At 37.5% G+C, this 25,777-nt stretch overlaps 1 protein-coding gene across 1 annotated transcript in view; it reads right to left on the bottom strand.

Moving 5' to 3' along the window:
• The window catches only part of PCCA (propionyl-CoA carboxylase subunit alpha), a 270,508-nt gene that overhangs the window by 120,307 nt on the left and 124,424 nt on the right, over window positions 1–25,777 (bottom strand). The window contains exons 17-18 of the mRNA XM_066313485.1: window positions 17,946–18,056; window positions 8,687–8,789 (exon numbers count right to left, since the gene is read on the bottom strand). Of these exons, the coding sequence (XP_066169582.1) occupies window positions 8,687–8,789; window positions 17,946–18,056 (214 nt within the window). The remainder of the gene's footprint in view (window positions 1–8,686; window positions 8,790–17,945; window positions 18,057–25,777) is intronic.

Below are 25,777 nucleotides of genomic sequence, written 5' to 3'. Positions count from 1 at the left end.
TGCTTTCATGATGGATTTATTTCATTATAAAAAAGAAAGTTTGGGCTTATTTGCAATGCAATGTTTTTAGATGTTACTTATCATAAAATTAAATACTTCCCACCCCGTCTCCCCATATCTTTTATACCTATGTAGTTGAGAGTGGATTGTGACAGATAAAAAGCCTTTAACACTATACCTCTAATTATAGTTATAAACTGGTATTTTAAGGACATCTATTATAGACATCTTTTTAATACCAACAAAAAAAGTGAGGGCAAATCTGGCTGGTCCTATTCCTTTACTAAGACAGGGCAGGACTTGCTCCGTAGCATCAGTTATAGGAAATCAATGGTTTTTTGAAATCAGTATTTTCAGATATGAAAATGTCCATTTCATTTTCGTAATCATATATGATAACAAAAATTTATTATTACTCTTATTTCCAATAAAATGGTTATAGCCTGTTCTACATGCCATGATGGTTAGCATTTAGAGGAAAAACAGATACTTAAAAATTCCATATTTCTTTAATCAACTGCATCATCCCAATAAATTCTAATTTTGATGTATAAAAAATACTTGTTATTCAGCTTACAGTTCCACACACATCTGGCAAGCAGTGGGAAGTAGGTTGACATGTATAGGCCAGACATTTCCCTTCTTAAAGTCATGTTATTGCATGTTTAATCCTATATTTGCATTAATTCGATACAAGCACTTACAGGTAAAAATAATCCCAAAGCATAGGTCTAAAGATTATAAAAATAAGCCTCTGGAAGGTTTTACCAGAGGAAAAATATTTTTTACTATTCTAGGGATGTTTGCCTCATTCAGCCATTTGGATTTTATTAATCTTCTGATTTCTTACTTTTTATTTTAAGTAAGACAATTTCTGTGAAGACTTGACACTGAAATCAGAGACTTCATTACCCTGCAAAACATATCCACATTTTAAAGTATTTTAAGAGGGTTAAACAAAATGCAAACATTTAATGCAACATTAAGCATGTGAAATAAAAACTTGATTGCCTAAAGCAAGCATGCTATGCTGTTACCCTGGTGACAGGTTAAAAAAGGATTGTGAGCTGAATGGCTGTATGATATGAAATTAAAATGTTTCACATTGAACAATCCAAAATGAATTGGGAAAGGTTAGAGCAGAGGAGAGAGAAATCAATTCTCCAATGGCAATGGTGAATGGAAGTGAAGTCTGAATAGGATTTGCCAGTGGGGTGCAACAGCTGCCAAATATCCTGCAGCCAAAGAATTACAATAATACTGATGAAGTGTGCAAGAGCTTTTGGAATCATTGCAGGGAACAGAGAAATACTCCTACAATAATGAGGCCATTTTGTGTCCCATCCCACTTTTGCAGCTGAATCAAAGGGAAAAGAAACGGTTGAAAATTGTAATACTCAACAACAAAGGTAAAAATGAATTACCTATCCCTTCAATCAGTATCTTGTATTTAACTGCAGCCTCTGTGAACGTGAATGAAGCAAGCATGCTAAAGAATGGACAAATCGAGACACATACATGTAAAAGTATGCGGATAATATCGAATGAGAGACTTGCTTCCCATATATTTTGTTGACAACATTTCTATAGCAACAGCATCCAGAATAAGCTATACACTACACAAACAAACAGCAGGACACAACCAGTGCCTCAAGGAACTACACAAGGTCAGGTGCTGATGGTCATGCTTATCTTTAATAATCCCAGGAAAGAAACATCAGCAAAACTTCTCATGCAAATGCAATCACAGATGTATTTACTGAGCTCAGAGACCTCAGAAGTCACGAAAAATGGTGCCCTTCCATAAAGTTATCCTACACGACTTCATTTCTGCCCTTGGAAACTCCCAGTAAAATACACAAAGGAAGACAAAAACATATCCTAAAAATACCTGTAAAATGACCAGGGAGCACATAGCAATTAGCACACACCTTGTCAGTTCTACGGTTTCACGTATACACATTTTACACACAGAAAAATACTAAAGAACAGGTTTAGGAGGTATAAAACTGCATGAGAGGAAATAATCGTTGGGCTTATAGAGGGGATCAAAGTAAATTAAATAGAGAAAGGTCTTGTAAAGAGAGGATCTTGCAGAAGAGGTCATAAGCAAAGCACAGATGAGAAAAGGGCCAGATTAACAACTAAAAAAGGAACAGGAATTTGGCAGCACAATAGAAAACGTTCACATGTCTATATTATGCAAATTCAAGTTTCAGCATTAAGTGAACAGTAGCTACAGAAGCTATAAAGCTCTTACAGCAGATGCTGTTTTCCCAGAAGACTTGGTGAAAATATAAAATAAACATAGGGACTTAGCCAGGTCCATTTACTTTAGTGAATGCCTTTCCCACTAGCAATCACCTCAGCAAGATGTGGAGATCTTACCAAGAGATGTTCACTGAAATTCAAACTTTAAGTAATTATTATCTTCATAATGATTTCATAATAGTTAGCAACCCTAAAGATTGGGCAAGTGCAGATTCCTTAGTGCCCAGAATACATTTTTCCCTATAAATGACAGCAATGACAAGCTATGAAAATTTCCCACGACAGACTGCTCTGTTCCTGGAATAGACGTTTAGGAATCATATGGAACAATGGCTCTGCTTTCGAACAACTACAGAAATACCTTATATTACTTGTGTTATCAATCTGATTGCATTAATTTAATCAAATCAAAGAAAAAAATTACATACACTCTGTAGAGTCATAAATGCTACTTTAATGTCCCATTTCAACTTTTATGTTTTCCATAGAGGTTCATTCCCAACTGGCAAAAAATGTATGTTTCATGTATTTGCAGCTATTTGTTTGCTTCTAGCACATATAATCCTCTTTCTGTGATAAGCAACTGAACAACCAAGAAGGGTAAATAATACCAGATTTTAAAGACATCTAGAATATTACATAGGGCATCTGGTTTTGCAGTTATTAAGCAAGATTACAAAAATAAATACAGTAATGACTCACGAGAGGTCAAAAGAACAACATTAGATAACAGCTAGAGAGACAAGAGAGTTACCACAACCAGAAAAGCCCATTGCAAACAAGGATTTCACAAGAAAGGGAGAACAGCGTCTTGGTACCTTGTGTGAGTCTGTGGCAAAAGAGAAGACCACACAGTAAATAATGGTGTGAAGCTGCAGTAGTTACACAAACATACCAAAGACTTTCAAGGGCCTAACAGTAAATCATGGGAAGAATGCTCGACGTGTTGAGCAGGGGAGCAGAACAGTAAGGATAAGACAGTGTTGTTTTCATGAGCTAAGGATGACTGCATAACTCCAAAGTGGGGGAATGAAATGAGGAAAGCCACAAGTAGGCTGGACTTGATCAACCATACCAACGAAAACAAAGCAGTTTTTCTCTATACAGAGGGTATGTGTAGCCAAGTATACATGTTTAGCTGCACTTGCAATAACTGTTCATGTTAATACTGCCGTTCTAGGGAAGAAATAAAAATTAAATTCACATAATACAATCGATATAGTTCAGCAGTGCCTGTGCTGAAAGTAAGAACTCTTTGCCTTTCCAAGAGGCCAGTTCAGATGACTCCAGTGAATTTTCCTGACGTCATCTTCCTTCTTTTTAAAATTCATGTAACATAACCTTATTTTGTGCTGCTCCAGCAGTGCAGGAGAGCCAGAAAGCTCTCCTATTGGGCAGCTGACCATCCTTCCATATGGGAAAGCCCTAGGCTGGCAAAGAGCTGGCTCTGTCCCAGACTCCAGCAGGGTAATAGGTGTAGTCTCTGTGAGAGCAAGGATGCCTGAGAGGTGTGGGGCTCTACTGCTCTCTGAGCAGTTCCCTCGCTGTCCTATAATCAAGCAATGGCAAGGCAAACATCAGTACAGCTGTACTGAATCAACCCAGACAGGAACCTAGAATAAGTCAGTAAACATAAAGCTAAATAAATTAATTTCTGTTCTTGCAGTTCACCAGCCATTTTATATTCACTGCATTTGGACCCATGGATTTCAGAATTTTATAACAAGAATTTAGCCAAGCTATTTCAGAACTTGACAAAAACTTGTTTGCATTTTAACTTTTCACTATAACACCTTCCTTCCTGGGAAACTATTATTTTATGTTTAGAAAGCATAATCCATTTTACATCTTAAAATACTTCACACATGTTGATAAACAGATATTTATGAAACCTGAATAGTGAAGCAAAGTATTAAGGCAATTTTGTGTTTTTGTAAACTGAGGCCAAATTCAACTGACTTCTCTAAGGTCCCACAAGAACAGTTTAACTCAAGACTCCCACACCAGTCTTCTATATAAAACACACAAGCAAGAAAAACCTTTAGTGTTGGGTTTTTTTTTTTTCTTGTTAGCAATTTAAAATATTTTCCAGTGTGTTACCATCTTTTTGTGTATAGTATCAGCTAATATGGGCATGCAGCCTCACTCTTTTTTTTCCAAGTCATAAATGATGAAAGGGTAAAACCCATAGAAAAATTAGGAAAATACACTTAGCAGCCAATACAAGCAACACATAGGAAGTGCTGTAGGCAATTTGGTTTAGAAGTATAAACATCACATTAGTAGACCCATGAGATAGCGTGATGTAGCCACACCTGGAGAGACACTCTCCTATTCCCCTCCCAACCCACTAATGAAAACAAGTCTGAAGCCAAAATGTGAAGATTCAACTGTACAACATCATTTCTGGACTCAAAGGCTAACTACATCAAACAGACATAAAATAAGCTGGATCCACTTCAGCCAAAATATGTTTCCACTTGAAACAAGATCAAGTTCTGTCTAGAAGACCTTGGGGTTTTACTAGACGCTGTAAATCTGTTCAGCAGCTGTGGGTGGCACCAGTCTCACAATAAAGCGGACTATGGAGTAAGTAGGAAAAGTCCCAGGTAAAATAACTAAAAGCTGAACAACGAAACAATCATTAATCATCCATGGCTCTTTCCTGTAGGAAATATGTGCCCCTATTATCTGGACATCACAGTCAAATATTCACATTAGTATGTGGCTCACGAAATACCAAACACTTTCATTAGCAAATTGTCTTTCAAAAATACTTGAAAAAACACTCCAACCAGGAAAAATTCCAAAAAACCAAACCATCTCACATCCAATTTTTCTCAAGAAAATGGGTTAAATAAAAAACAGTTAAGTTAAAAATAAAAAGAAAAACCCACAGAAAATGCTCTAAATACTTAATTGCATCACAAAAGTAAATGCCTGTATTCCTGTAACTCTGAGCACGCATGGATCTCCAACAGCTGTTCTAGCTAAAGCCTGGCATGTTAGTTCTAGGAGACTGTTGATGAGACCAGGGACACTACATAACAATACAGATAGTGGAAACTCACCTGTAGGTGCCCCATCCAAATCATAACACCATTAATTCGAACACAGGAAAGGCAAAATAGCCTTGGGCTTGTGGTCTGCATTAACCTCAACACCAGACTACCTACTGCAATGAAGACTGTCACTACAGAGGTCAGGTTGGCTGAAACTAGCTGAAGGAAGTTGGATGCCTAAAGTGGAAACAGCTTGCTGGTCATCAGAATATATTTCAGCAATGACCTTACACTTGATTATTCAGTCACTCAGGGGACAGCAAAATATATATTTTCCCACCACACCCTAGAAAATATTATCAGTTATAGAGAAATCCCTCTCTTGAGGCTGCTACCTGTTTGACCTGTAGCACAGAGCTAAGGCCCACCTCTGAATCCCTTTTATGAGTTCACATCTTCCTCCTTGCTACACATTCCCACTCTTGTAGCTCTTCCAGAATAATTCCACTTGTCAGAAGTAATCAACTTCTGACAGAATGATCCAAAGTAAACCATTATTAGTTTCTATGCTAATACAGGTAATTTTTGCAGAACCAGAGTGGAATGCAACTAGACACAAAATCACGCCTGCATACTGCACACCTGCATGGGAGGAGAAGGAAAGGGAGCAAGAGAGGAGCAGCCTGCAACAAGATTCCTTAATCTGGCTCAGCTGGACTTCATCAGATTATAGTCCCAGTAACCCTGACAGTGAAAGCTGGAGCTTCTGCGAAGAGCTCCAAGCATGGTACTTTCTGTCTATCTGACCAGAATAACAATCCTAATCATGGGCTGAAAAAATCACAGGGAAAAAAGGGAACACAAAATACCCCTGCAGTTGTGAAAAGAATGCATATTATAAATATGGCTCCCAAAAGGGAAAAAACAAATTAAAAGCAAAGATAAGCATGTAACTCAAGTTCAGCAGAAAACTGTCTGCTTGACAGCTGTGACAAGTTTAGAAGAAATAAGGTATGATTTCAAAATACTACTCCTTCAGTAGTTTTAAGCACAAGAATTGCTCATTTTCTTTTAGTGCAGATGAAAAAAAATGCTGTCAACCTAAATAGTCCCAGAAGGCTGAAAATCTGTAGGTGATGATCAGCTTATCAATGTACTTATCCGACCCATTAGGAGAACATTACATATCAACTTTGGAGCATGCAGTCTAGTCTGCTCACATCCCCCAACACAGATTTAAAACTCACACAGACTCCAAATGCCCAATTCTACTGTAGTGAAGATTGCATCCAAGATTACAACTGGCCTCTTTATTATAGCACTGGTACCTGCTCTGAACTTTTTTGTTTACAAGTATTAGCCAAGCAGAGTGCAGCATTATGAACAGAGATGTGCTTTTTCTCTGGCCACAACCCTGCTCATTAAAAAATACTGGTATGGATATGGAACAATATGGAACACCTTCAAAAACAAGGCAGAGGCAGTTTGGGTAAGTTAAGGACATGATGAATCCTTATGGGGCTACAGTAACTCATATGCTCCACAATGCTCAGTCCCCTCTAGAGGGAGTCCACTAACTGTTCTAAGGAATGGAGAACACTGTCCAAGACACTGAACAATCCTTCAACCTCATTCTGCCTTTGCTTCTTTCCTTTTAGCTTAGAACAAGCTGTATGATTTTGGGAAAGGGTATCATTATCAGGTTTGGTTTCTTTAGAAGTTACTCACCAGTAAGCATTTTTGCATTAGCTCATCCTTACTTGGCCTCAAATAGGCAGCTTTGCTATCATTAAAGCAAGTAGATCTAACAGTATGTATGTATTGAAACCATGACACATTCAATAAGAACCACACTCAGCCACCACTTGGAGAAAATTCTAAGCTTGACTTCTGAAGGATTCATAAGTACACCCCATCATGGCAAGAGAAAAATGTTCTGTACTGAAAAATGTTCTCTTTCTTTTCTTTTTAGCTAGTCAGAACATTTTACAGGGAAGAGAAAAAAAATCAGAAATCAGAGCAGGGAATGCAATACCAGTTCGATCATCACTACTTGAATTAACAATTCTTATCCTTATTCTAAGTACAAAGTAATCCATTGCTTCTCTGTAGCAGTACCAGACTACTTAACTTCTATGCTGGCCAGTAAAAACTACAATCAAGGCTCCTCCTCATTTTCCCTGATTTATCTTTTTTTTAGGTAACAGCAGCCTTTGAATGTCTGTTCTCCTCCTTACGCCATTCACGATGGAGGATGTAACATGTGGAAGGAAATAAAAAGGTGCTTTACTTTCCCCTATAGATGCATAAGGCAAGCAATGACCCAGTCCTGCATATGCTATACATTACAAAGCTGTTATGCTTGCCCTAAGTGTCTCTTTTTTTTTCTTTTAATACCATATGGTACTAATTATCTTTGTGGGTACAAATAAAAATGAAGGCTTCTTGAAACCACATTTGAGTTATTCCTGACCACTGTAAAATCAGTAATAGAATACACTGTCAAACCACTGGCATGGAATGTGAATAATGTCTACCCTGCACTATGACTTCCCTCACACACAAACATATATGCAACTACATTACAAAATATGAACCAAGGAGAGTTATGCTGAAGTCAGCATTCCCTGTATACAACCGTTGCTAATATCAACTACACAAACGAGCTCCACAAATTCAGTTAATTCTGACAGAAGGTCTCAAGGCACTGACAGTGATGGGCCAGAGGACAAGAAAAGCTAGACATCCAAAAGGAAAAAAGCATACTGTTCAAAAAAGCCAGAGAAGTGAACTAGCATCTTGACATGGGCTACTGATCAGTTAACAGTACTGCCCACGTTACTCACAGCTATGATTCAAAAAATGGGGGAGTGGGGGAATAAAAGCACCAAAAAAACCATACTTGAAGCAAGGTGTTGACTCTTCAACCAATTACCTTCCACCTTTGGACTCTGAAAGTGTTTTCAAAATTAAGATCCTAAACTATTAAGGTTCTTCATCAAGGTAGCAAATTACTCACAAATCTACAATATTTGAAAGCTCTGTAGCTGAATATTCATATTATGCCAAAGTGCTTAGATTGCTTCAAATGGGCACATGGGAAATTTGTGATGCTCAATTTGTGGTTAGTTACTAATGCAGCAACATTTTGCATTAATGAAACTCCTGATGTGCATTAATTACTGTACTGGCTTGTAACACATTTTGGTGCCTATTAGTTTGCTAATACTTAGAATAAAAATAATCATGTATGACTTGTGCGAGTAGGGAAATGTAAGCCACAGCTCATTTGAATTCAGAAAAAACAGACTATATTAAGAAACCATGCAGTTTCTCACCAGTTATTCTTGTGCATGAGAAGATGCCATTAACGAAATGCATCAGCACATCTGAGTTCCTAGAAATGAACTTACCTTGGAGTCCCTAGAAATCGCTGTGATCTCAGTTGTTCAGCCACATACAAAGACGCGGCTGTTGCCAGTAGTTGTCTTCTTTCAAGATCTGTCAACTTGTGTCCTAGTTTTCAGAAAGAAGTTTGAAAAAAAATTATACACCACAGACCAATACAGACAAAAAATAACAACTACCAGTAAAGACACCACTCAGTCCTTACACATGAAAACTACTTTTTTTTCCCTCTACATTAAGATGAGGCGCAGCATAGCAGACGCTCTGAGTTTCAGAGTTTAAATTGCATGTTTTCATACAAATCAGCCCAACTGCTAACATTGGTATCTCTGTTAAAAACAATTTGACAACTGAAAGAAAAGAAACTGAATGATGCTGCAGCATCTTGTTTTCGTTACTGAAATGTCACTGGTTGACATATTGTGCCTCATGCTGGTAAAGAATCCATCTGTATGTTAGAACTTACTCAAAATATAGAACACTCTCAGTATTTTAGCTGAAGCAAAGGCTACAGATCCTTCAAACAAGAGAGACAGGGCAACAGTATAAATCCAAAAAATATATAGGGATAAGGCTACTCGTAAGCCTTACGCAAATTTAGTGTTATTTGTGTAATCATTAGTTCACAGCTAATGGAATCAATGTCATGTTTGACACTGGCTCAAAGCAGTCTACAGTCTGAAGGCAGGCAACCTAATAAATATTTGGCAAAAAGATACAACTGAGGTGATATGAAGAGGGTTTTCACCCAGTCTGGTCTTGCTCCAGAAAGTGAAGGGTAAATAGCGATTCAATTGCCCACCAACGGGCTCAAAGGACACAGTGACAGAACTCTGCCCTCCCCATCTTTAGGTCAGAAATCACACAACACAGATTTGGTATGAAAAGATGGCAAAGAATGATGCAAATTCCAGAGAAGGGCCACCAAGATGAGTAGAGAAATGGAGCACCTCTCGTATGAGGAACAGCTAAGAGAACTGGGATGGTTAAGCCTGGAAAGAGAAGGCTTCAGGGTGGCCTAACTGCAGCTGTCCAGTGCCCCTGAAAGATGCCTGCCAGATAGATGGAGAATATTTACAAGAGCATGTAGTTAAAGGACAAAGGGGAATAGGTTCAAACTAAAAGAGTTTAAACATTAGGAAGAAATCCTTTACTGCAAGAATGGTGAGGCACCAGAACTGGTTGTCCCGGCATGGGTGCCCCATCCCTGGAAGTCCTAAGGCCAAGATGGATGGAGTGCTGAGCAACCTCGTCTAGTGAAAGGTATCTCTGCCTGGGGCAGGGGTGTTGGAACCAGGTGATTTTTAAGGTCCCTTGAAGCCCAAGCCACTCTGATTCTCTGAGAGAGAATGAAAAGATAAAGTACTCGGTCCACAAGGCAGGAAGTTAAAATTGACATAAAACAGGACAAGAACTGCAAAGCTGAATTGTCATGAAGAAAAGAGGCAAACTTTATCCTTGAGAAAGAGATTTTGTAAAAGTGAAAGCAAGAGTGTTTCACAAGGAAGAGAGGATTACACAATAAAGTTAACAAAAGATAAAGGTTGAGAACTGAAAGATTTGTTGAACTCTGTTACAATATAGCTTTCAAAAAGTGCTTTATGTGTACATATCACAGCAAATGCCATCATCCAGAACAAGTACAGATTTCACATGAAAGCATGGGGGAAGAGCTTCAGAAGGCTCTATCTCCCAGAGGAACTCTGCCCAGGGGGACACATGTACTTCCAGTCCTGCAGCAGACAAACAGTTACACAGATCCCTTCTATATCTCCACCCTCCCATCACCTCAGTGCTATGTAATGTAAATTCACATTCCCCAGTACTAATTACTAGCCAGTGACAATTTCTATCAGCAGAATAAAATAAGACTAATGAGATCCTGAAGAAAATCTAGAAATGGAGACTGCTGTAAAGGACTGAAGCAGACTCTACAGCAACAAAGCCACAATTTCAAAACAGGATGTCTTCTGTGTAGAACCCATCCTTCCACTGGGCATATTAAACAGGGTTAGGTAAAGAGGCTAGTTAGATTCCACGTCAGAAACGCAACATGTCACAGTGACAGGAATATATTCATTAAAGTCCAGCTAACAGTACAAAGAAGTTGTCACAGGCCAAAAAATGTAAATTTAAAAATAACAAAACTCAGAAAATCTACATCAATCTCTTTTAATTTAGTCCACATTAACATATTCTGGCTGAATATTACTGCAAGTTCCTTTGCTCAGTGTTTATTTTTTTTTATCTGCCTTGAAATGGAAACGGTCTTCACTTCAACAAACCCATGCAGAAATACAAATGCTGAAAGGTTGAGAACCTGGCTTCAGAAACAAATGTGATCTTTCCTTTGCTAGTTATTAGAAAAACTGATTGCGAGGCAAAATTCAAAAAACACTGAACTTTTGTACTATTTGTATATACACACACATATACGTGTATATATATGCCTTATGTAATTGTACATTGCAATAACATCAATTTTCTGGATCTGAGATGCACCAATTTTCCCATTGTTTACACACAGTGAAGAAGCTCTGAGATCACATTTTCAAAACACAGAATCTAAAACTCATGATTTGTTTACATGCCTCAGCTAAAGGCACATCAGAAATCTGCCCTAAAGCCTTTGCCTTTCCGTCCCCCCTGCCCAAGACTCAAGACAAGACTGTGTGACCAAAACTGCACGTTCCCACCTGCGCCAATACACATGGTTAGAACCAACCCAAATAAAGGACCAAGGCAAAACTAGAAAGATCCCATATCAAAGGTTTTATTGCATGACCTGCATCTTGGATGAAATAACTGCTTTTGCGCTTGCTGGGCTACAAAAACTATTTTCGTCCTGTATCTTCAATAAAAATCAAACTCCAAACAGCAAACAAAGGTCAATAAGTTGAAACAGGTTAACAGCTGAACAAGAATCACACTTGCTTCTGCCAACATGAAAAAAATATTTATACATTTGTCACTACTTACAACAGTCATAGACGTGGCAAGCAGAAAACCAGTTATGACAGTAGTATCCAATGTAGGATTTCTGGGAGATAATAGAAACTGTTAACAGGAACATACCAAAATTAGGTTTTGGTGTCTGGCAATAAACATATAACCCTACCACAGAATGTTCTTAGCATAATTTTGGAGGTATACCTCAGAGTTTGATTAAAGGCTGCTTCCTAAGGATGGGAATTAACCTTTAATACACAGGACAGACTGCTGTCAATACTGCCTTAGTTCTCTGAACTCCAGTCCCATTTCCCTTGCTGTCTGTTTTTGCTTTGCTGCTATGCTCAACTGAATTCTGAACAATTTTGAAGTCAAACTTACAATTACATTACTATATTAGGAAATGCACCAATGTTCCAGATAGAAGTATCTTCCTTTCTCGCCAAGTATTATTACCCTTCAAAAGTTACTCCTCAGGATTTCAGTGGGGTGTCTTGAGGAGTAAATTAATGTTCACCATCAATAAAGACATAACTACACAGTCCTTCAGGTTCACCATACAGATTGATTTGAAGAGTAACAAAGCAACCCCTGGAGCAGTTGTCTCAGTGCTTCCTTGAAAGAGAGCAAAATAAGCAAGTAGAAAAGGTCCCCCAACTTCCAGTAGAGGAAGTTACTGCCCTTCCCTGCTCTCATCACTGCAGATGATCATGTAAGCCAGCCATCACTCCTGGCTTACACAGAAATTTCGCCTCCACAATCAAACGTGGAACTGGCAGCTCCCAAATCTGTTTAACCTGGGGTATACTTCTGCATTATCACTGAATTATCAGCTGAATTACATAAGGCGAATGCAATACAGGAAGAATGGTTATAAAATTAAGTCACAACTAAAGGAGCGGAATCAGTGTTGTTCATATTATTTAAAACTAGACTGCACACATCATATATTATTACTAAATTGCAGAACCCTGGTCGGAAGGAAGACAAGAAAAAAAGTATTTCTCTCTTATTTCCCTGATGTTATGATTGCTTAAATCAATATTATCCCAGTATCCCACAAGCTGAGTCAAAAAGGTTCATGCAATTACTTTACATAACCAACATCAAATTAAATTACATGAAAGGTCATTTTTCCCATAACAGTCTCATTTGCATTTTGTCCTAGAAACGCGTTTCCTACTATCAATTACAGTGAAAAAACCAAAACAAAACAAACAAGCCTTGGTTATGTGCCCCAGTTGGTTACTTAATACTTGAAGAGTGATTCTTTTCTGGTTGGGAAGAATAAAAATTAAAAGCATAATAGGCAAAATAAAAAGTGCAATGCACAATTCAGATCAACACCAACGTAGGCAATGTTTCTAACATTCCTAGGTTCTGTTTCAGCTCAAGTTTTTCCCAATCGATTTTGAAGTTAGCCATTACAGATGGCACATATACTAGGCAGGCTGAGGCAGAAAACACAGTTCAGTGTTATTAAAGGGTTTAATTTCCTGTGAAGTTGAGCACAGCTTTGTTCCATCCAAACAGCCATGGTAAAAGACAGGCAAACATTGCATAAACAATCTCAAACCATTCAGAGTAGTGAAGAAGTCTGTCTCAGAGAACAAATGGCCACTTCTAAGATGGATGCTACAGTATACAGAAAGGAAGCCTCTACTATTTTGAATTATAAAGGAAATAGTGACAGACAAAGAAGTGGGGTTTTTTGCCTCACATGTCAGAAAGAAGAAAGTAAACTGTTAAATGAACCTTTATAATCCAGCAGCTTCATAAAGTTAAAACTAATATTAGACTCCAATGCAGAGAAAATCAATGAAATTAGCAGCAATCATCTTCCATCTTCTAACAGTGACAGTCAGGAAGTTTTATCTCCAATTAATAGCGAAAGCCTCCAGACTTAAACTTAAAAGTCAAATCCTCAGTCCCAATTCACCTTAAAAAGCACTTTCACTCAGAATCATGGAATGACTGAGGTTGAGGAGACCTTGAACTGTCTTTAGTTTATTCAGTGTGTCCCCTCTCCCCACCAAGCAATCTCAACATCAAATTCAGAATAGATTGTTTAGAGGTTTGTGCAGTGAGACCTTTAAAATCTCCAATTTATGACCCGACTCTTGCTGTGCTGCTGTGCAACTCATTGAAGAGCCTGGCTTCATATTCTCGGGAACCCCCTGAGGTCCTAGAAGGCTGTCCTTAGGGCCACCCTAAGCTTTTTTGCTTCCAGGCAAAACAAGACTGGTTCTCCCAGCTCCTCCCTACAGGTCATCTGTTCCAACTCCAGCACCACCCTTGTGGCCCTTTACTAGACTTACTCATGTTTATTTCCATCTTTCTTACATGAATGAGGAGGTTAAAACTGGACACAGTATTCCAGAGATGGTTTAATAAGTGTTAAGCAGAGTAATAATATTGTACACTCACAAAATTATGATAAACACAACCTATCTAAAAGTCTTCACCTCATGCACAGTCTCTGGAGCCAATATGCCATTTCAGAAAAGTGCTTCCTCTTTATTCCTTTCTGTATTGGAAATATAAAGGATTGTCAATGAGAATTTCTGTTTCTTCCTCTCCATCCAAATGACGTAAACATGCTAGAAGAGGAAAAGTAAATTAGTCTTTTTCTTTATCTTCCCCCATGTATTTCGGGTGATTCTGTGATAACCTCTTGGAAAATGCCCCATCTTTCATTGGCTGCGTCTCCCTAAGAGAATGACTGATTTCAGACATCCTTTAATAACCAGGAAGAGTGGAACATCAAGAAAAAGAAAATCTCAATACTTCAAAAGAAAACTAGGAAAATATAAACTGTGAAACAGACTGAACCGCAATGTCTAATCTCATGAACAGGGTACTAACCTAAAGATCCTTTAATTTGCCTTTTGTCCAAGACTCTTCTTGGATCTTTGGGAAAATAGAGATACACTTCCTGTGCCTATAAAAATAGGGATAATACACAGTAAATTTCCTTCTCATCATGCAGACTAGAAAGTACAGAGGGGCTCCCCAGATTGTCTGGAAGCTGCAGAAGAACAATGCATCTGACTCCTGCATGTTTGGCAGACATTTTTATTCTATAAGCAAAGTGCTTGGAGGCCACTCTAAGGTGTACTTGTGCCACCTGACCTAATCAGTGCTCCTGCACCCACCCTCAGATCCACATGCCTCCCAAAACATGTATGGGTGCTCAGAGCAACAACCCACTCCAGCTCACCTACTGCCAGCCAGCATTCCAGCCAGCCACCCCTCGCATGGACAAAAAAAGGCATGACAGCAGCTGCTTTCTCATACTAATGAAACTCTGCACAAGGGCACTTCCAGCACAGCTATTATTTTAAAATAACTCACAGTACGCAAACTTTTTCTGGTAGCGAACGTTTACTTAAAAATGAGTAGAAAGTGTTAAATCATGAAAAATTCTAAACATGCCCATTCTAAATGTAATTAGAGAGCATCACATCGGTTAATGGAAAAGTAGCCAAGATACATCTAATAATCTCCTTTTTCTTAACTTAGAGTAAAGGTTTTCGAACAAAGGATTATAATGGAATTCAAAAATGAGACTATAGAACAAAGCATCTCCTATTTTACTCTTAAGACTCAATATTTATACTTGAAGAAAAATGCACATACAAAATGGGCCAGTACTTCATGCAGCCACCAGAGAGAACACAGCTGAGACTCATTACTTATCATCAATGTAGATCACTACAATTGTAGTGTCAATTGTGCAGGTTACAAAAGAAACAATTTGTAACAATGTTACATTTTGTAACACTGAATTGTGCTTGAGCATTAATATTACACACATCTCTATCGAAATGCTTCTGTTTCTTAAGTTTTCCAATTTCGAAACACTTCTGGTGTTTTAACAGCACATATTTATATTTAACAGCACAACAGTACATATTTTTACATATTTCCAGATCTATGTTGGCTATACATTGCTCTAATTTTTCAGATTGTCACACCTCTTTTTTTACAGCTATTCATCTTCTATTAGCAATAGAAAGATATATGAAGCTACTTAATTTTCAAATCCTCCTGGCAAAGTTTGCCCTGGATATTTATAGTAAAAAGTTCTTTTAAGTGATTAAAAATATTACATATAAGTTTATTTTTGTCTTTGCTTCTCTTCAAGAGCTTCTACCTGTCATCTGCCCACCATCCTTGCTTGCCTTCAACTGTTTCCATTTGAGTCTTTGGATTTGTAGAAATATTTTTCAATAAATACTTAAAAAACTATCCTAAAATTCAAATAATTTTTTTTAACATGAAGGATTTGATCCAGTGCAAACTACATCATTAAAAGGGCTCTCAATTTCTTTGGTGAGCTTTTAATCACTATTCACAAGTATCTATCCTTGAAGTACAATGCCATAATATGTTCCATTATTTATAATTAAGAAGGCTAACATGTGCTTGTGTTTAATACACGGGAGGAGGTGAGCAAGACTTTTCACAGAGCAGGAACAAAGTCTAGGAAATTCATACGCGCCAATCATTAGCTTCTGTTATGAAGCGTCACAATACCTGTTGTGTCCTCTGGTGTCCAGAGCAAAAGCATATCCTTAGGAATCTGTTGACACAATACTGCTGTTTGGTTTATGTTTTTATTGTTCCCAGTTATGTGCCAGATGAGGCTGCCTTCTCACAATATGGTATAGGGACTCTAACATCTTGCCTCCTTGCCTTTTTCCTCCATTCACCTCTCCCCATTCCCAACCTGCCACTCACTTTGCACATCTACTGAAGTTCACCAGATTCCTTCACAAGCTAAGTCAACCCATGAACTTACAAAAAAACTACCGCAACAAAAGCAGCAACAGTAAAAAAAAAGGCAGGTTTCGCAGTGGTTTAGAGATCTGGATCCATTCAGGAAAATGAATAATCCCAGAAACATCAGGGAGATGAGGCATGAGATTCTGTATTCAAGTGTCAAGGAAAGGAGGGAGACCCGCTACAACAGCACCAAGCCTTCTAGAGCAGATTATCTGAGTACCCTGGAATCTCAGCAGGATAAAAGCCAGAGGAGTTACTCAAAGATTAGCTAAACATCCCCTAGCAAAAACAACAAAGGAATTTTTCAGCTTGAAGCATCACAAGCCCACTGCCATTCAAGGTGGCTAACACCTGCTCCTGCGGTCTCAGGCAGGAGCCAGGAACAAGCGCAGGATGCATTAATCCCACAAGTAGGACTGAATCACACACAGAGTTGTCAATTACATCATGATATCAAGTAGCTCTGGTGCAAAGAATAGTCATCCACACACTCACACACTGAGTCCTGAGGTAAGAAAAATCTGTTCTGCTCCTTAATGAGACTAGAATTTGGCAAGATGCCAGTCATGTCCAGTGACTGCCAATCTGGCAGTGCTGCCTCCAAAGTGGGATGAGGATTCTGCCACATTGGATTAATGATGAATGGGGGAAAAGGAGAGCTTTATGAATCTCCACGGGATTCATGAAGGACCCATGAATGATGAACCATAAATACTGTCTTTCTTTTTAGTAAGAAATATGTTCTGCCTGATGAATGCCAGCTGAGGTGAGAGACCTATATGGAGGAACCGAGTCTCTGACCACACAGGTCAAGAAAGCATCTATAGCAGATTGGCTAAGAAAGAAGACAACCTTTTAAAACCTTGTGAAAGGAAACCAATCTATTTGTTCCCTTACATTTTTCTAGAACTGATGGTAAGCATTTTTGAAATTGAGTAGTTTGAGATGGTGTAAAGAAATAATTGCATTTGGGTTTATGTTAACCTAGTGTATGAGTCAACAATTTCGAAATGATGCCCATTACTGTGTGTAAGGAGTATCAAGACCAGGGTACCAAAATACTCTGATAAAATGCCAGACAACACTACAGTGAAAACAAAGGGTGCCAACAGGCAATTCTAAAGGTGCTACAACAATTTACTGAAGAAGGAGCAGCGCTGAATAGAAAAAAATCTTATCTGACTATAGTTAACAGTTGAAGTAGTGCTGTAGTGAAGCGTGATAGCATAGCAAAATTGAATTGATGTTTATTTTACATATTTCATATCACCTATAAATGGCTTTTTGTCAGTTTGGGTGTATTCAATTTATTATTTTATCACTGGAAGTATGTATTTTGTCTTCTTGAAAATAATAAAAAAATACTATTTCAACTTTATACATTATTTAAAAACTCCAATTGTGTGTAGTCACAGATATATTTGAAGAAAAAGCAAAGACTGGGGAGCGTATCGGTCTAAAAATATAAAGGAGCCATAATCAAAACAACACTGTTCAAGAAAAGAAACATTTCCAAATGGAACAAACCTTTAAAACCCTCAGGATAGACTTCAGGAAGGAATTTAGTGCTGATGTCTCCTTGAACAAAGCGTGGATGGACGATCACTTCACGTAGTAAAGAAATATTGTGAGCCACACCTGAAAACAAAAAAAAACCCAAATCAATACAAAATCAGGTAATACTAATTACAAATTACAGTAGGAAAGGACTTAAAAAATATGAACTCCTATCTTTCTGGAATAAATATTTGTTCACAACTAAAATACCATAGTACTGATGTAACCAATGCAAATTTACCAATTTTATTTCACTCCTGCCTCAAAATCCTTCTAAACACACAGTTTAATTACAAAGTAAACAATTAAATTTTCACTCCATCAAGCCTAATTCAAACAACTAGTTAAGGAGAGCAAGCACAACTAAGAAAGAGACTTTTGGTTCAGTTCTAGAAGATGTAGGCAAGACTGGAGCCATCTCCTTTGAAATGACAAATTAGTCATGACAGTAAATATTATCTCAATTCTACTGAACCCTGAATGGAAGATATGCACCATGCTACACCTCAATCAGAGTAATGAAATACAGTAAAAACTTTTACCACTTAGCATACCGTTTTACAACACTTATCATTTGTAATACATAAGACTCCTGTATAACTTACAAAACAAAGAAACGTATTGTCTCCCCCACATGTATTTATTCGACTTTGCCTGGTCAATTCTTTTATTGAATCCCTTTTAGCACCACTCTGTGACACTGTTAGGCATATAGTCCACAAAAATTATTTACTTAATTTTAAAATTACTTATCACAGAAGCTTTGGAGACACCTTTATCCTTTAATTTCTTTGACTGTTATGAAACTTTATATTTTCTGCATTTCTTCATCTCATTCTCATTCCAAGACTTCTTGGCCTGTCTCCTCCGTCTCCTAAATGACTTTATTTTTAATTGAATAACTTCTGTGTAACTAAGTTAGTGACTTAATGCTAAACTGCACTTTGCCAGAAGTACTTGCAGTTTAGCGCTGAATATGATGGTCACTAAAAGTCCTTCATTGAAAAATACACGGAAGTCCTTATAGGAGGTGGGAGAGAAAAGGCGGTATTAAAAAATCCTCGAAGAAAAGCTCTCTAGATCATTTAAATTATCTTCTCCTTCCTGCAAACAATTTTCAAAAAGAAGGTACTATCTCTTTTGAGATAGCTTACAGGTGATTTCTGGAAAGTTTAAGATTACAGGTCAGAAAACCAACATCTTTATCGCCAGTCTTTTCTCAATTTTAAAGAGATCGAGCAGATTCCGATAAGCCACAAGAGTTCCATCTTAATACGACTACACACAATAACACTGGCTCATAAACATTAATATTTCTTAAGAAAAGCTGGAATAGACATGCAGTTCAGGAACATGACAGGTGTTGATTTATTCCAGGTATGGACAAATGAGGAGCTCCTCTAGGAAAGAGGTTATCCAGCCCCAGCAGTGCATATTCTCACCCCTCTGGAAATACAAATTAATCACACTTTTTCATCACTGTCAGAGGAACAGGTGACTCCAAACATTGCATTTGCCATAACACATTAACTTTGGCTTTCGCTGCACACCATCATGTATAAAATGCTGAACACATGAAACAAAACAGTTTAAGGTAAAAATTTGTCTGTGTATCCATATCTCTTGCAAAGCACAAAATTCTGTACTTTACGTATGTTTACACACAAGTTATTATGATCGTGCTGACATGACCACGATTAAAGACAACACGATTCAAATATTTGAACTTTTTTTCTTATAGCTCTAGTTTAAAATAATGTATAAAAAGAATTCACTGCAAACTCAGGTATTTCAGCTGTCAATTAGGTTATTTGGATTATTTTCCCTTGTTGGGATCTCACCAAAGCAAAGACACTAGCATTACAGAGCATGCAAATTGCTGAGGCTACAGGAGATTCTTTTACACTCCTTTTTCTTTTGTGTTTTTCCAGTTTAGAAGCATGAACAACATCCTTGTTATTTTATATGCAGACCAGTTCAAACACTTTCAAAGCTTTCTTCCCCTACTAGTCTGCTGCTGGTGTGAATTTTCAAGCTCTCTGTGTGGCCGTCACTGAAACCACTTTAAACGCACTGAGTCAGTCTCAGCCTCATTGAATCATGAAGTCACAGCTTTAAAGACTCATTCATGAGTCATTAAATAGAAAATGACACAAGCAGTTCAATGATGACATGATAGAAATTCGTCCATTTGATTAAAAGAAGATCCTTGCTGCCTGTGACCTAAATAACCGTTCACAGACCCCGATTTCATCAACACTGAAAGAAAGTCACACTGCACCTCCACTAAACAAAAGAACTAAAAATCTTACACTAAATGCCCATAACTTGGAAACAAATAATGTCTCTCTTTGGCTGCTACAAATTCCCCCAAAATTTCCAATCTTAATAGTAAGTTGAAATGCCCCAGAGACTTCATCTATGACAGGATCAAGATGAGGAGTTCTTCAATGCTGCCCAACCTTGAATCCAGGATTTAAACATACTACAATGTGTAACCAGATCATCTCACATTTTTCTTTTCTAAACTGCTATAAGATCCCTGGTGAAGTGATGGCTGATGACAGATGACAGAGCTTGGTGTCTCAACTGACTGCCCCAAAAGAATCGAAATTTCCTAGAATTGAAAAAATACTATGAGTATTCTTAATATTCTTAATTATTTCTACCACATGTGCATCTGAAAAATATGAGGCTTCTGCAATGTTTTAAGCTCCAAAATTCTTGAATAAGTTCAATACAGCAGACAAGCCTAAGTGTTTGGGAAGCAATATAAAATGCATTTTACATACACGAATTAAAAATTTAAGAAACAAGTTTCCCTTTAAAGTATGAAGAAAGACTTATCTTTATCAGTCTCTGTAATCATTATGTGAGCAATGAATGCATGGTTGATCTGCTTCTCAAGACTGAGCTGATGCTTCTAGCGATGTACCAAATCATAGGGCTTAAAAAAAAAAAAAAATTACCAGGGTAATCCTTCAGAAGTCTAGAAGTTTTAGATTTGCAATTTAGTGTGACCTCTGTCAAAGTTCATAAGGTCTCCATCTGTGTGTGAGTAACTACTAGGCTACAGAAATATGGACCCCTAGAGCAGCTTGCTCCTGACTACCTGCTGCTTCCAAAACACTGCCCAGACATTAGCCTCACACTCTCACAGGATCAAACAGAGGCTAACAGGCAGTGCTTATTTCATGCAAAGTTAGACGCTAAACTGAAGTATATTGTATTTATGTTAAAGTGGTTTTCAGAGAATTTTTCTTTTTCTTGACCAGATCTGCAGACTGCCAGGAACAAAATCACATTTGTTAGCCTGACAAGCCATGACATTTTGAACAAACAAGCAAAATCCTAAACTATATCAATTCATTTCTCCTCCAGAAAACAAAATTTCACTTCAGCATCACAGTTTTTACATTGTTAAGGCTGATGCAGAACTGTAGTTACAGTTATATTCTTCTTTCCCCTAAGTCAAAATATAATCAAATAAAATAACCACTGTTCTTTATACCTCTATTTTTTCATTTTACATGGCTGTAGTTTTCATACAATATTACATCACTAGAAGCTCAATTTAAAATATGCTTCTTGGGTTTCAATTTTTACACTATTTTCTAGAATATATTGGTAAAAGAAAGCAGACTAGCATTTAAATAATGGAGAGCTAATGAAATTTTTTAGAACTACATATTCATATGCTTTATATAGAACACATATTCCTGAGGTTCCATTAATTTTCCAGTTAAATTGTCATTATTGCCTAACGAATACAGGAAGACACTAAATAATCACACTGCTCAACAGAGCTTATTAGCAACTCCCTGTTTGAAGAAGCACTCATTAAAAAAAAATTAAATTATAATCAGAAGAAATTACTCCCCATACTGCCTGTCTCTATCTTGCCTCCTTCCCTTCTTCATTCTCTGCCTTAAAAACTCTGGTAAGCATACCAAACTTTCCATTAACTTACATGCTGTAGCCTAACTCCTAACCCATTCTCATAAGAAAACCCTCAAAGATGACAATAAAATACATTTTTTAGAAAACAGTTTTATAACAAGTTTATGAAGAGGCTATCACACCACATTTTTATTCACTAAAAATCAGAACTTGGAATGCCAAGGCACAAAATCATAGGCAATGTTTTCACTATAAATATTTACTGACACTAAACATATTCGGTGTTGATTAGCCTTTTTACAGTATTAAGCTTCTGTCATCTTGATGCCTGCAAACACAAATCTGCATTTATCCATGTAAACTTAATTGGAGTCTTACATGCCCCTCTGTAGATAAGCAGTTGAACAGACTTAACTTGCTGATAGCTTCAAATGGTGCTCAGTGGAACAGAAAGAACTTTATCTGCACTTATTGACTGCAAAACCAACATGTAGAATACAGGACTAGAGGTTTCTCTTTTTAACAGCCCAGCAAAGCTAAACTATCATCCAACAATTTAAATGCTGAATAAGAATAAATGTCATGAAGCTTAGGAGGTATCTCAGTCATTTCTCTAAGCAAAATATAAAATATATTAACTGAGCTCTGCACTGAGCATTACCAAACACTGATTATGCTAGTGCTCACTTAAAACAAGAATATTATCGGATTTGCACAGACAATGAAAACACCACTTTCAACACATGAACTTCTCAAGTCCATGATTACTACCCAGCAAGCCTCCATGCTTGTAATTCCAAAAGTGTTCATAATATTCCCTGAAACCCTCAACATTCAACTGTTAAACTGTCTTTCAAAGCTTGTGTTTTGCTAAAACTCACTTCAGAGCTGGCTATCTGCATAAAAAAAATCCTATCCCAAAAGTAAGAAAAAAAGGGGGCTTTTAGCTTTTAATTTTAATACACAAACATCCACAGAAAATTCTCACATGGGATCAGTACACCACCGACCCTCAGAGCTGAGCATGTATTCCAATTAAAAACAACAACACTTCCAGATACATAAGTCTAGAGCTCACTGAACTCACACACTAGGATAAAGGGGGGAAGGAGGAGGTAAAAGGAGATAATATATGGTAATATCATACTGTAAAATCATAAGTTCAAACCCTAAATTTTGTAACTGCATGTGGTTCTGAACTTCTTAGTAAGAGGACCATTATCTGTGGTGTTAGCAAATGCATATAAATGCTTGAAATGTTTGAATCAGTAGAATAATTGGAAGCAGAAGCTAAGCAGGCTTTGTCAAGAAAAGTGAAAGAAAATAAATGGCCATTCTACCATCATCCTCTCCTCAGATATCCTTTTACCCTGAAGACAAGGAATACAACACTAGGATAACTTCGTATCTAGAGAAATAATAGCACTTGTTTTTCAATGCCTTCTTAACTGGACACATTACATTTCTTGTTTTTCACTACCCCAGTTCTTTCTCCTTAATAAAAGGAAGAGAAAAAAAAAATCAACCAAACAAAAAACTTATCTGGAAAAAAAAATGGTACCTTTATTTTAATTTCCCCTTCTGCACCACTAACACCACCTTCCTCTTTTACCTGATCTGCCTGTACTTCAACTGCCCATCCCTCTTTCTTCTCCACAGGACACTGGTAATCTGTAAGCCTTCCTAAACTACATCCCACAACATTTTGCTACGAAGTTGGCATTCCTACTCCCTCCCGTGTGACTGGCTTAAGAAAAGGAAGAGAACAGGAGCAGCATCTGCGCTCCAAGCTAATGCTACCAAGCATTCTGAAATGGTCCCTTCTAGTGATTTTGAACTAAGTTTGTTTCCTTCCCTTCTCCAGTTTTGGTTTCCACATCAATACACTGGGGAATCTGCAAGGGGTGAAAACACAAATACTCTTGCAGAACCACCTGTCTGTTACCTCTGCTATGCAAAAGTTGTATGACCTGTTGGAGCATTTTTTAAAAGCACAACCAAAAAAACCAAAAGCTCATTTCATTTAAAAACAGACACTATACACTGCTTTTGCAAGAAAATGGGCTTCTTACACACAAAGGTTGTGTTGCTCACAGTATCAGTGAGAGCATTTGCAGGGGATCAGAATACAGCAGAGTCTAAAACTTACAGATATACTGCCATTGAGAAGTACCTTTTAAGTTAAAACTAAATAACTTAATAATTTGTAATGTTTAGATCTAAATTAAGGTTTACTGTGAAAAGCTTTATACCTGAAACTAATTTATTTCAATATATGATAAAATACTAAAATTGAATGTTTTCCCTCATGTTTTACGATGACCCTGCTTGAGCAGAGAGGTTGGACCACACGATCCACTGTGATCCCTTTCCTACTCATTCTGTGATTCTTGGAAAGCCAAAGCCTTCTCACAACACTAAGTACAGTTCTCCTTTTTCCCCCAATTAGTGTGTTTACAGTTGCAAAAGCTCAAGACAACAGTTTCTTCTGCCACTATTCTGACAGGTCTCCACTCAAAGTTAACTTCTGCATTTCTCTTCCCCTCAAACATTCACCACAGTTATTTAACACTTTTCTGTTTTCTGTATGCTCTTTCACCTCATGCTGGAAGATTCCTCCAACCCCAGCTGGTGGCTCCCTTATTCCCTCCTCATTTCTGCTCCTTCTTGCTTTACCTGCTGCTTACCCTTTTCCACTCCTCTTCCTCTTAAATGGTCTAATACATTCCTCTCTCCACAGAGCAAGCAGGATTGCAACAGAGAAGGGTTGATTTTATACAAAGACTTAAACTTCACGTTATTGCTTTACTTTTAATACTCAGAGAAGTTAAAAAGCAAACAGAGGTCAAAGGTAAGATTACAGGAATCTGCACTCAAGGATATGAGCTATCAGACCTCCAGTGAATCGATAATGTAGTCTACTTGCTGCATAAATATAACCATTTCTTTTATTTAAATATATAAAAATAACTCATACACAAGCTTTCCAGAACTCTATACTGAGATTTATATATGTCTTCAAATGGACAGCACCAGAATTGGTGAACATTATCCAGCACCAGAAATGACAAAAAAACATATTAAAACTTAAGAAGAACTGAGAAGGAAAGCACACCACACCATGTTTACGCACACAGAAGATACACTGGAAGGCATTCTTTCAGTACCCTATTTATGTTGTTTAAATTAAATGCCTGCAGAATAAACAAAACAAAAAGTTCAAGAAAAAGTACCATAAGAGAGAGATGAACTACTAACAACAGTGCATGCTCAAAGGAAATAAATCATGCCTCATCCCAATGAGCAATGGTGCCTCTCTGCTTGACTGGAATCTTGAGGTTTTCACTATTCGCAAATTCTCCAGTAACCACTGCACAGAACAAGAAGTGTCTCTTCTTGAAACAAATCTGTGTTGGACCCTTAACTTTAATCACCCCTGAACTATACTGCAAGACTCAGATAAAAATGTTACCTAATTATATCCTTTGTCATTCCAGAGTCTCAGCTGAGATTCTGAATTCAGATTAGTTCTCAGTGGAGGAGTCAGTTCCTGTCAGAAAAATTTGGACTGTAAAGAACCTCAAGAGATCATTTAATCTAATCCACAGCTCAAAGAAACACTATCCTAGACTTTCATCTGCTCCCATTAACAACAATGAAGATGTTACACAGGAAAAAAGATGGAGATTACATTCCCATGATCACATTGACTCTATCTTGACTCAATCTGGAGTTAGTCATACTCTTAGCATCTACCAATGAACAGATTGTAGCATTTCCTTTTTTCACTGTGTACAAGTTGTCATCAGCCCAAACTGTAATAAAATATTAATGCAGCAGGCATTTTCACAGCACAGCATTGTTGCAAATACTCCGATTCGCTTTATTCAACATTTTTAATG

This window comes from Sylvia atricapilla, chromosome 2 (genome assembly GCF_009819655.1).
Source record: "Sylvia atricapilla isolate bSylAtr1 chromosome 2, bSylAtr1.pri, whole genome shotgun sequence".
Taxonomy (NCBI): Eukaryota; Metazoa; Chordata; class Aves; order Passeriformes; family Sylviidae; genus Sylvia; species Sylvia atricapilla.
This window is presented reverse-complemented; position numbering and strand designations above follow the sequence as displayed.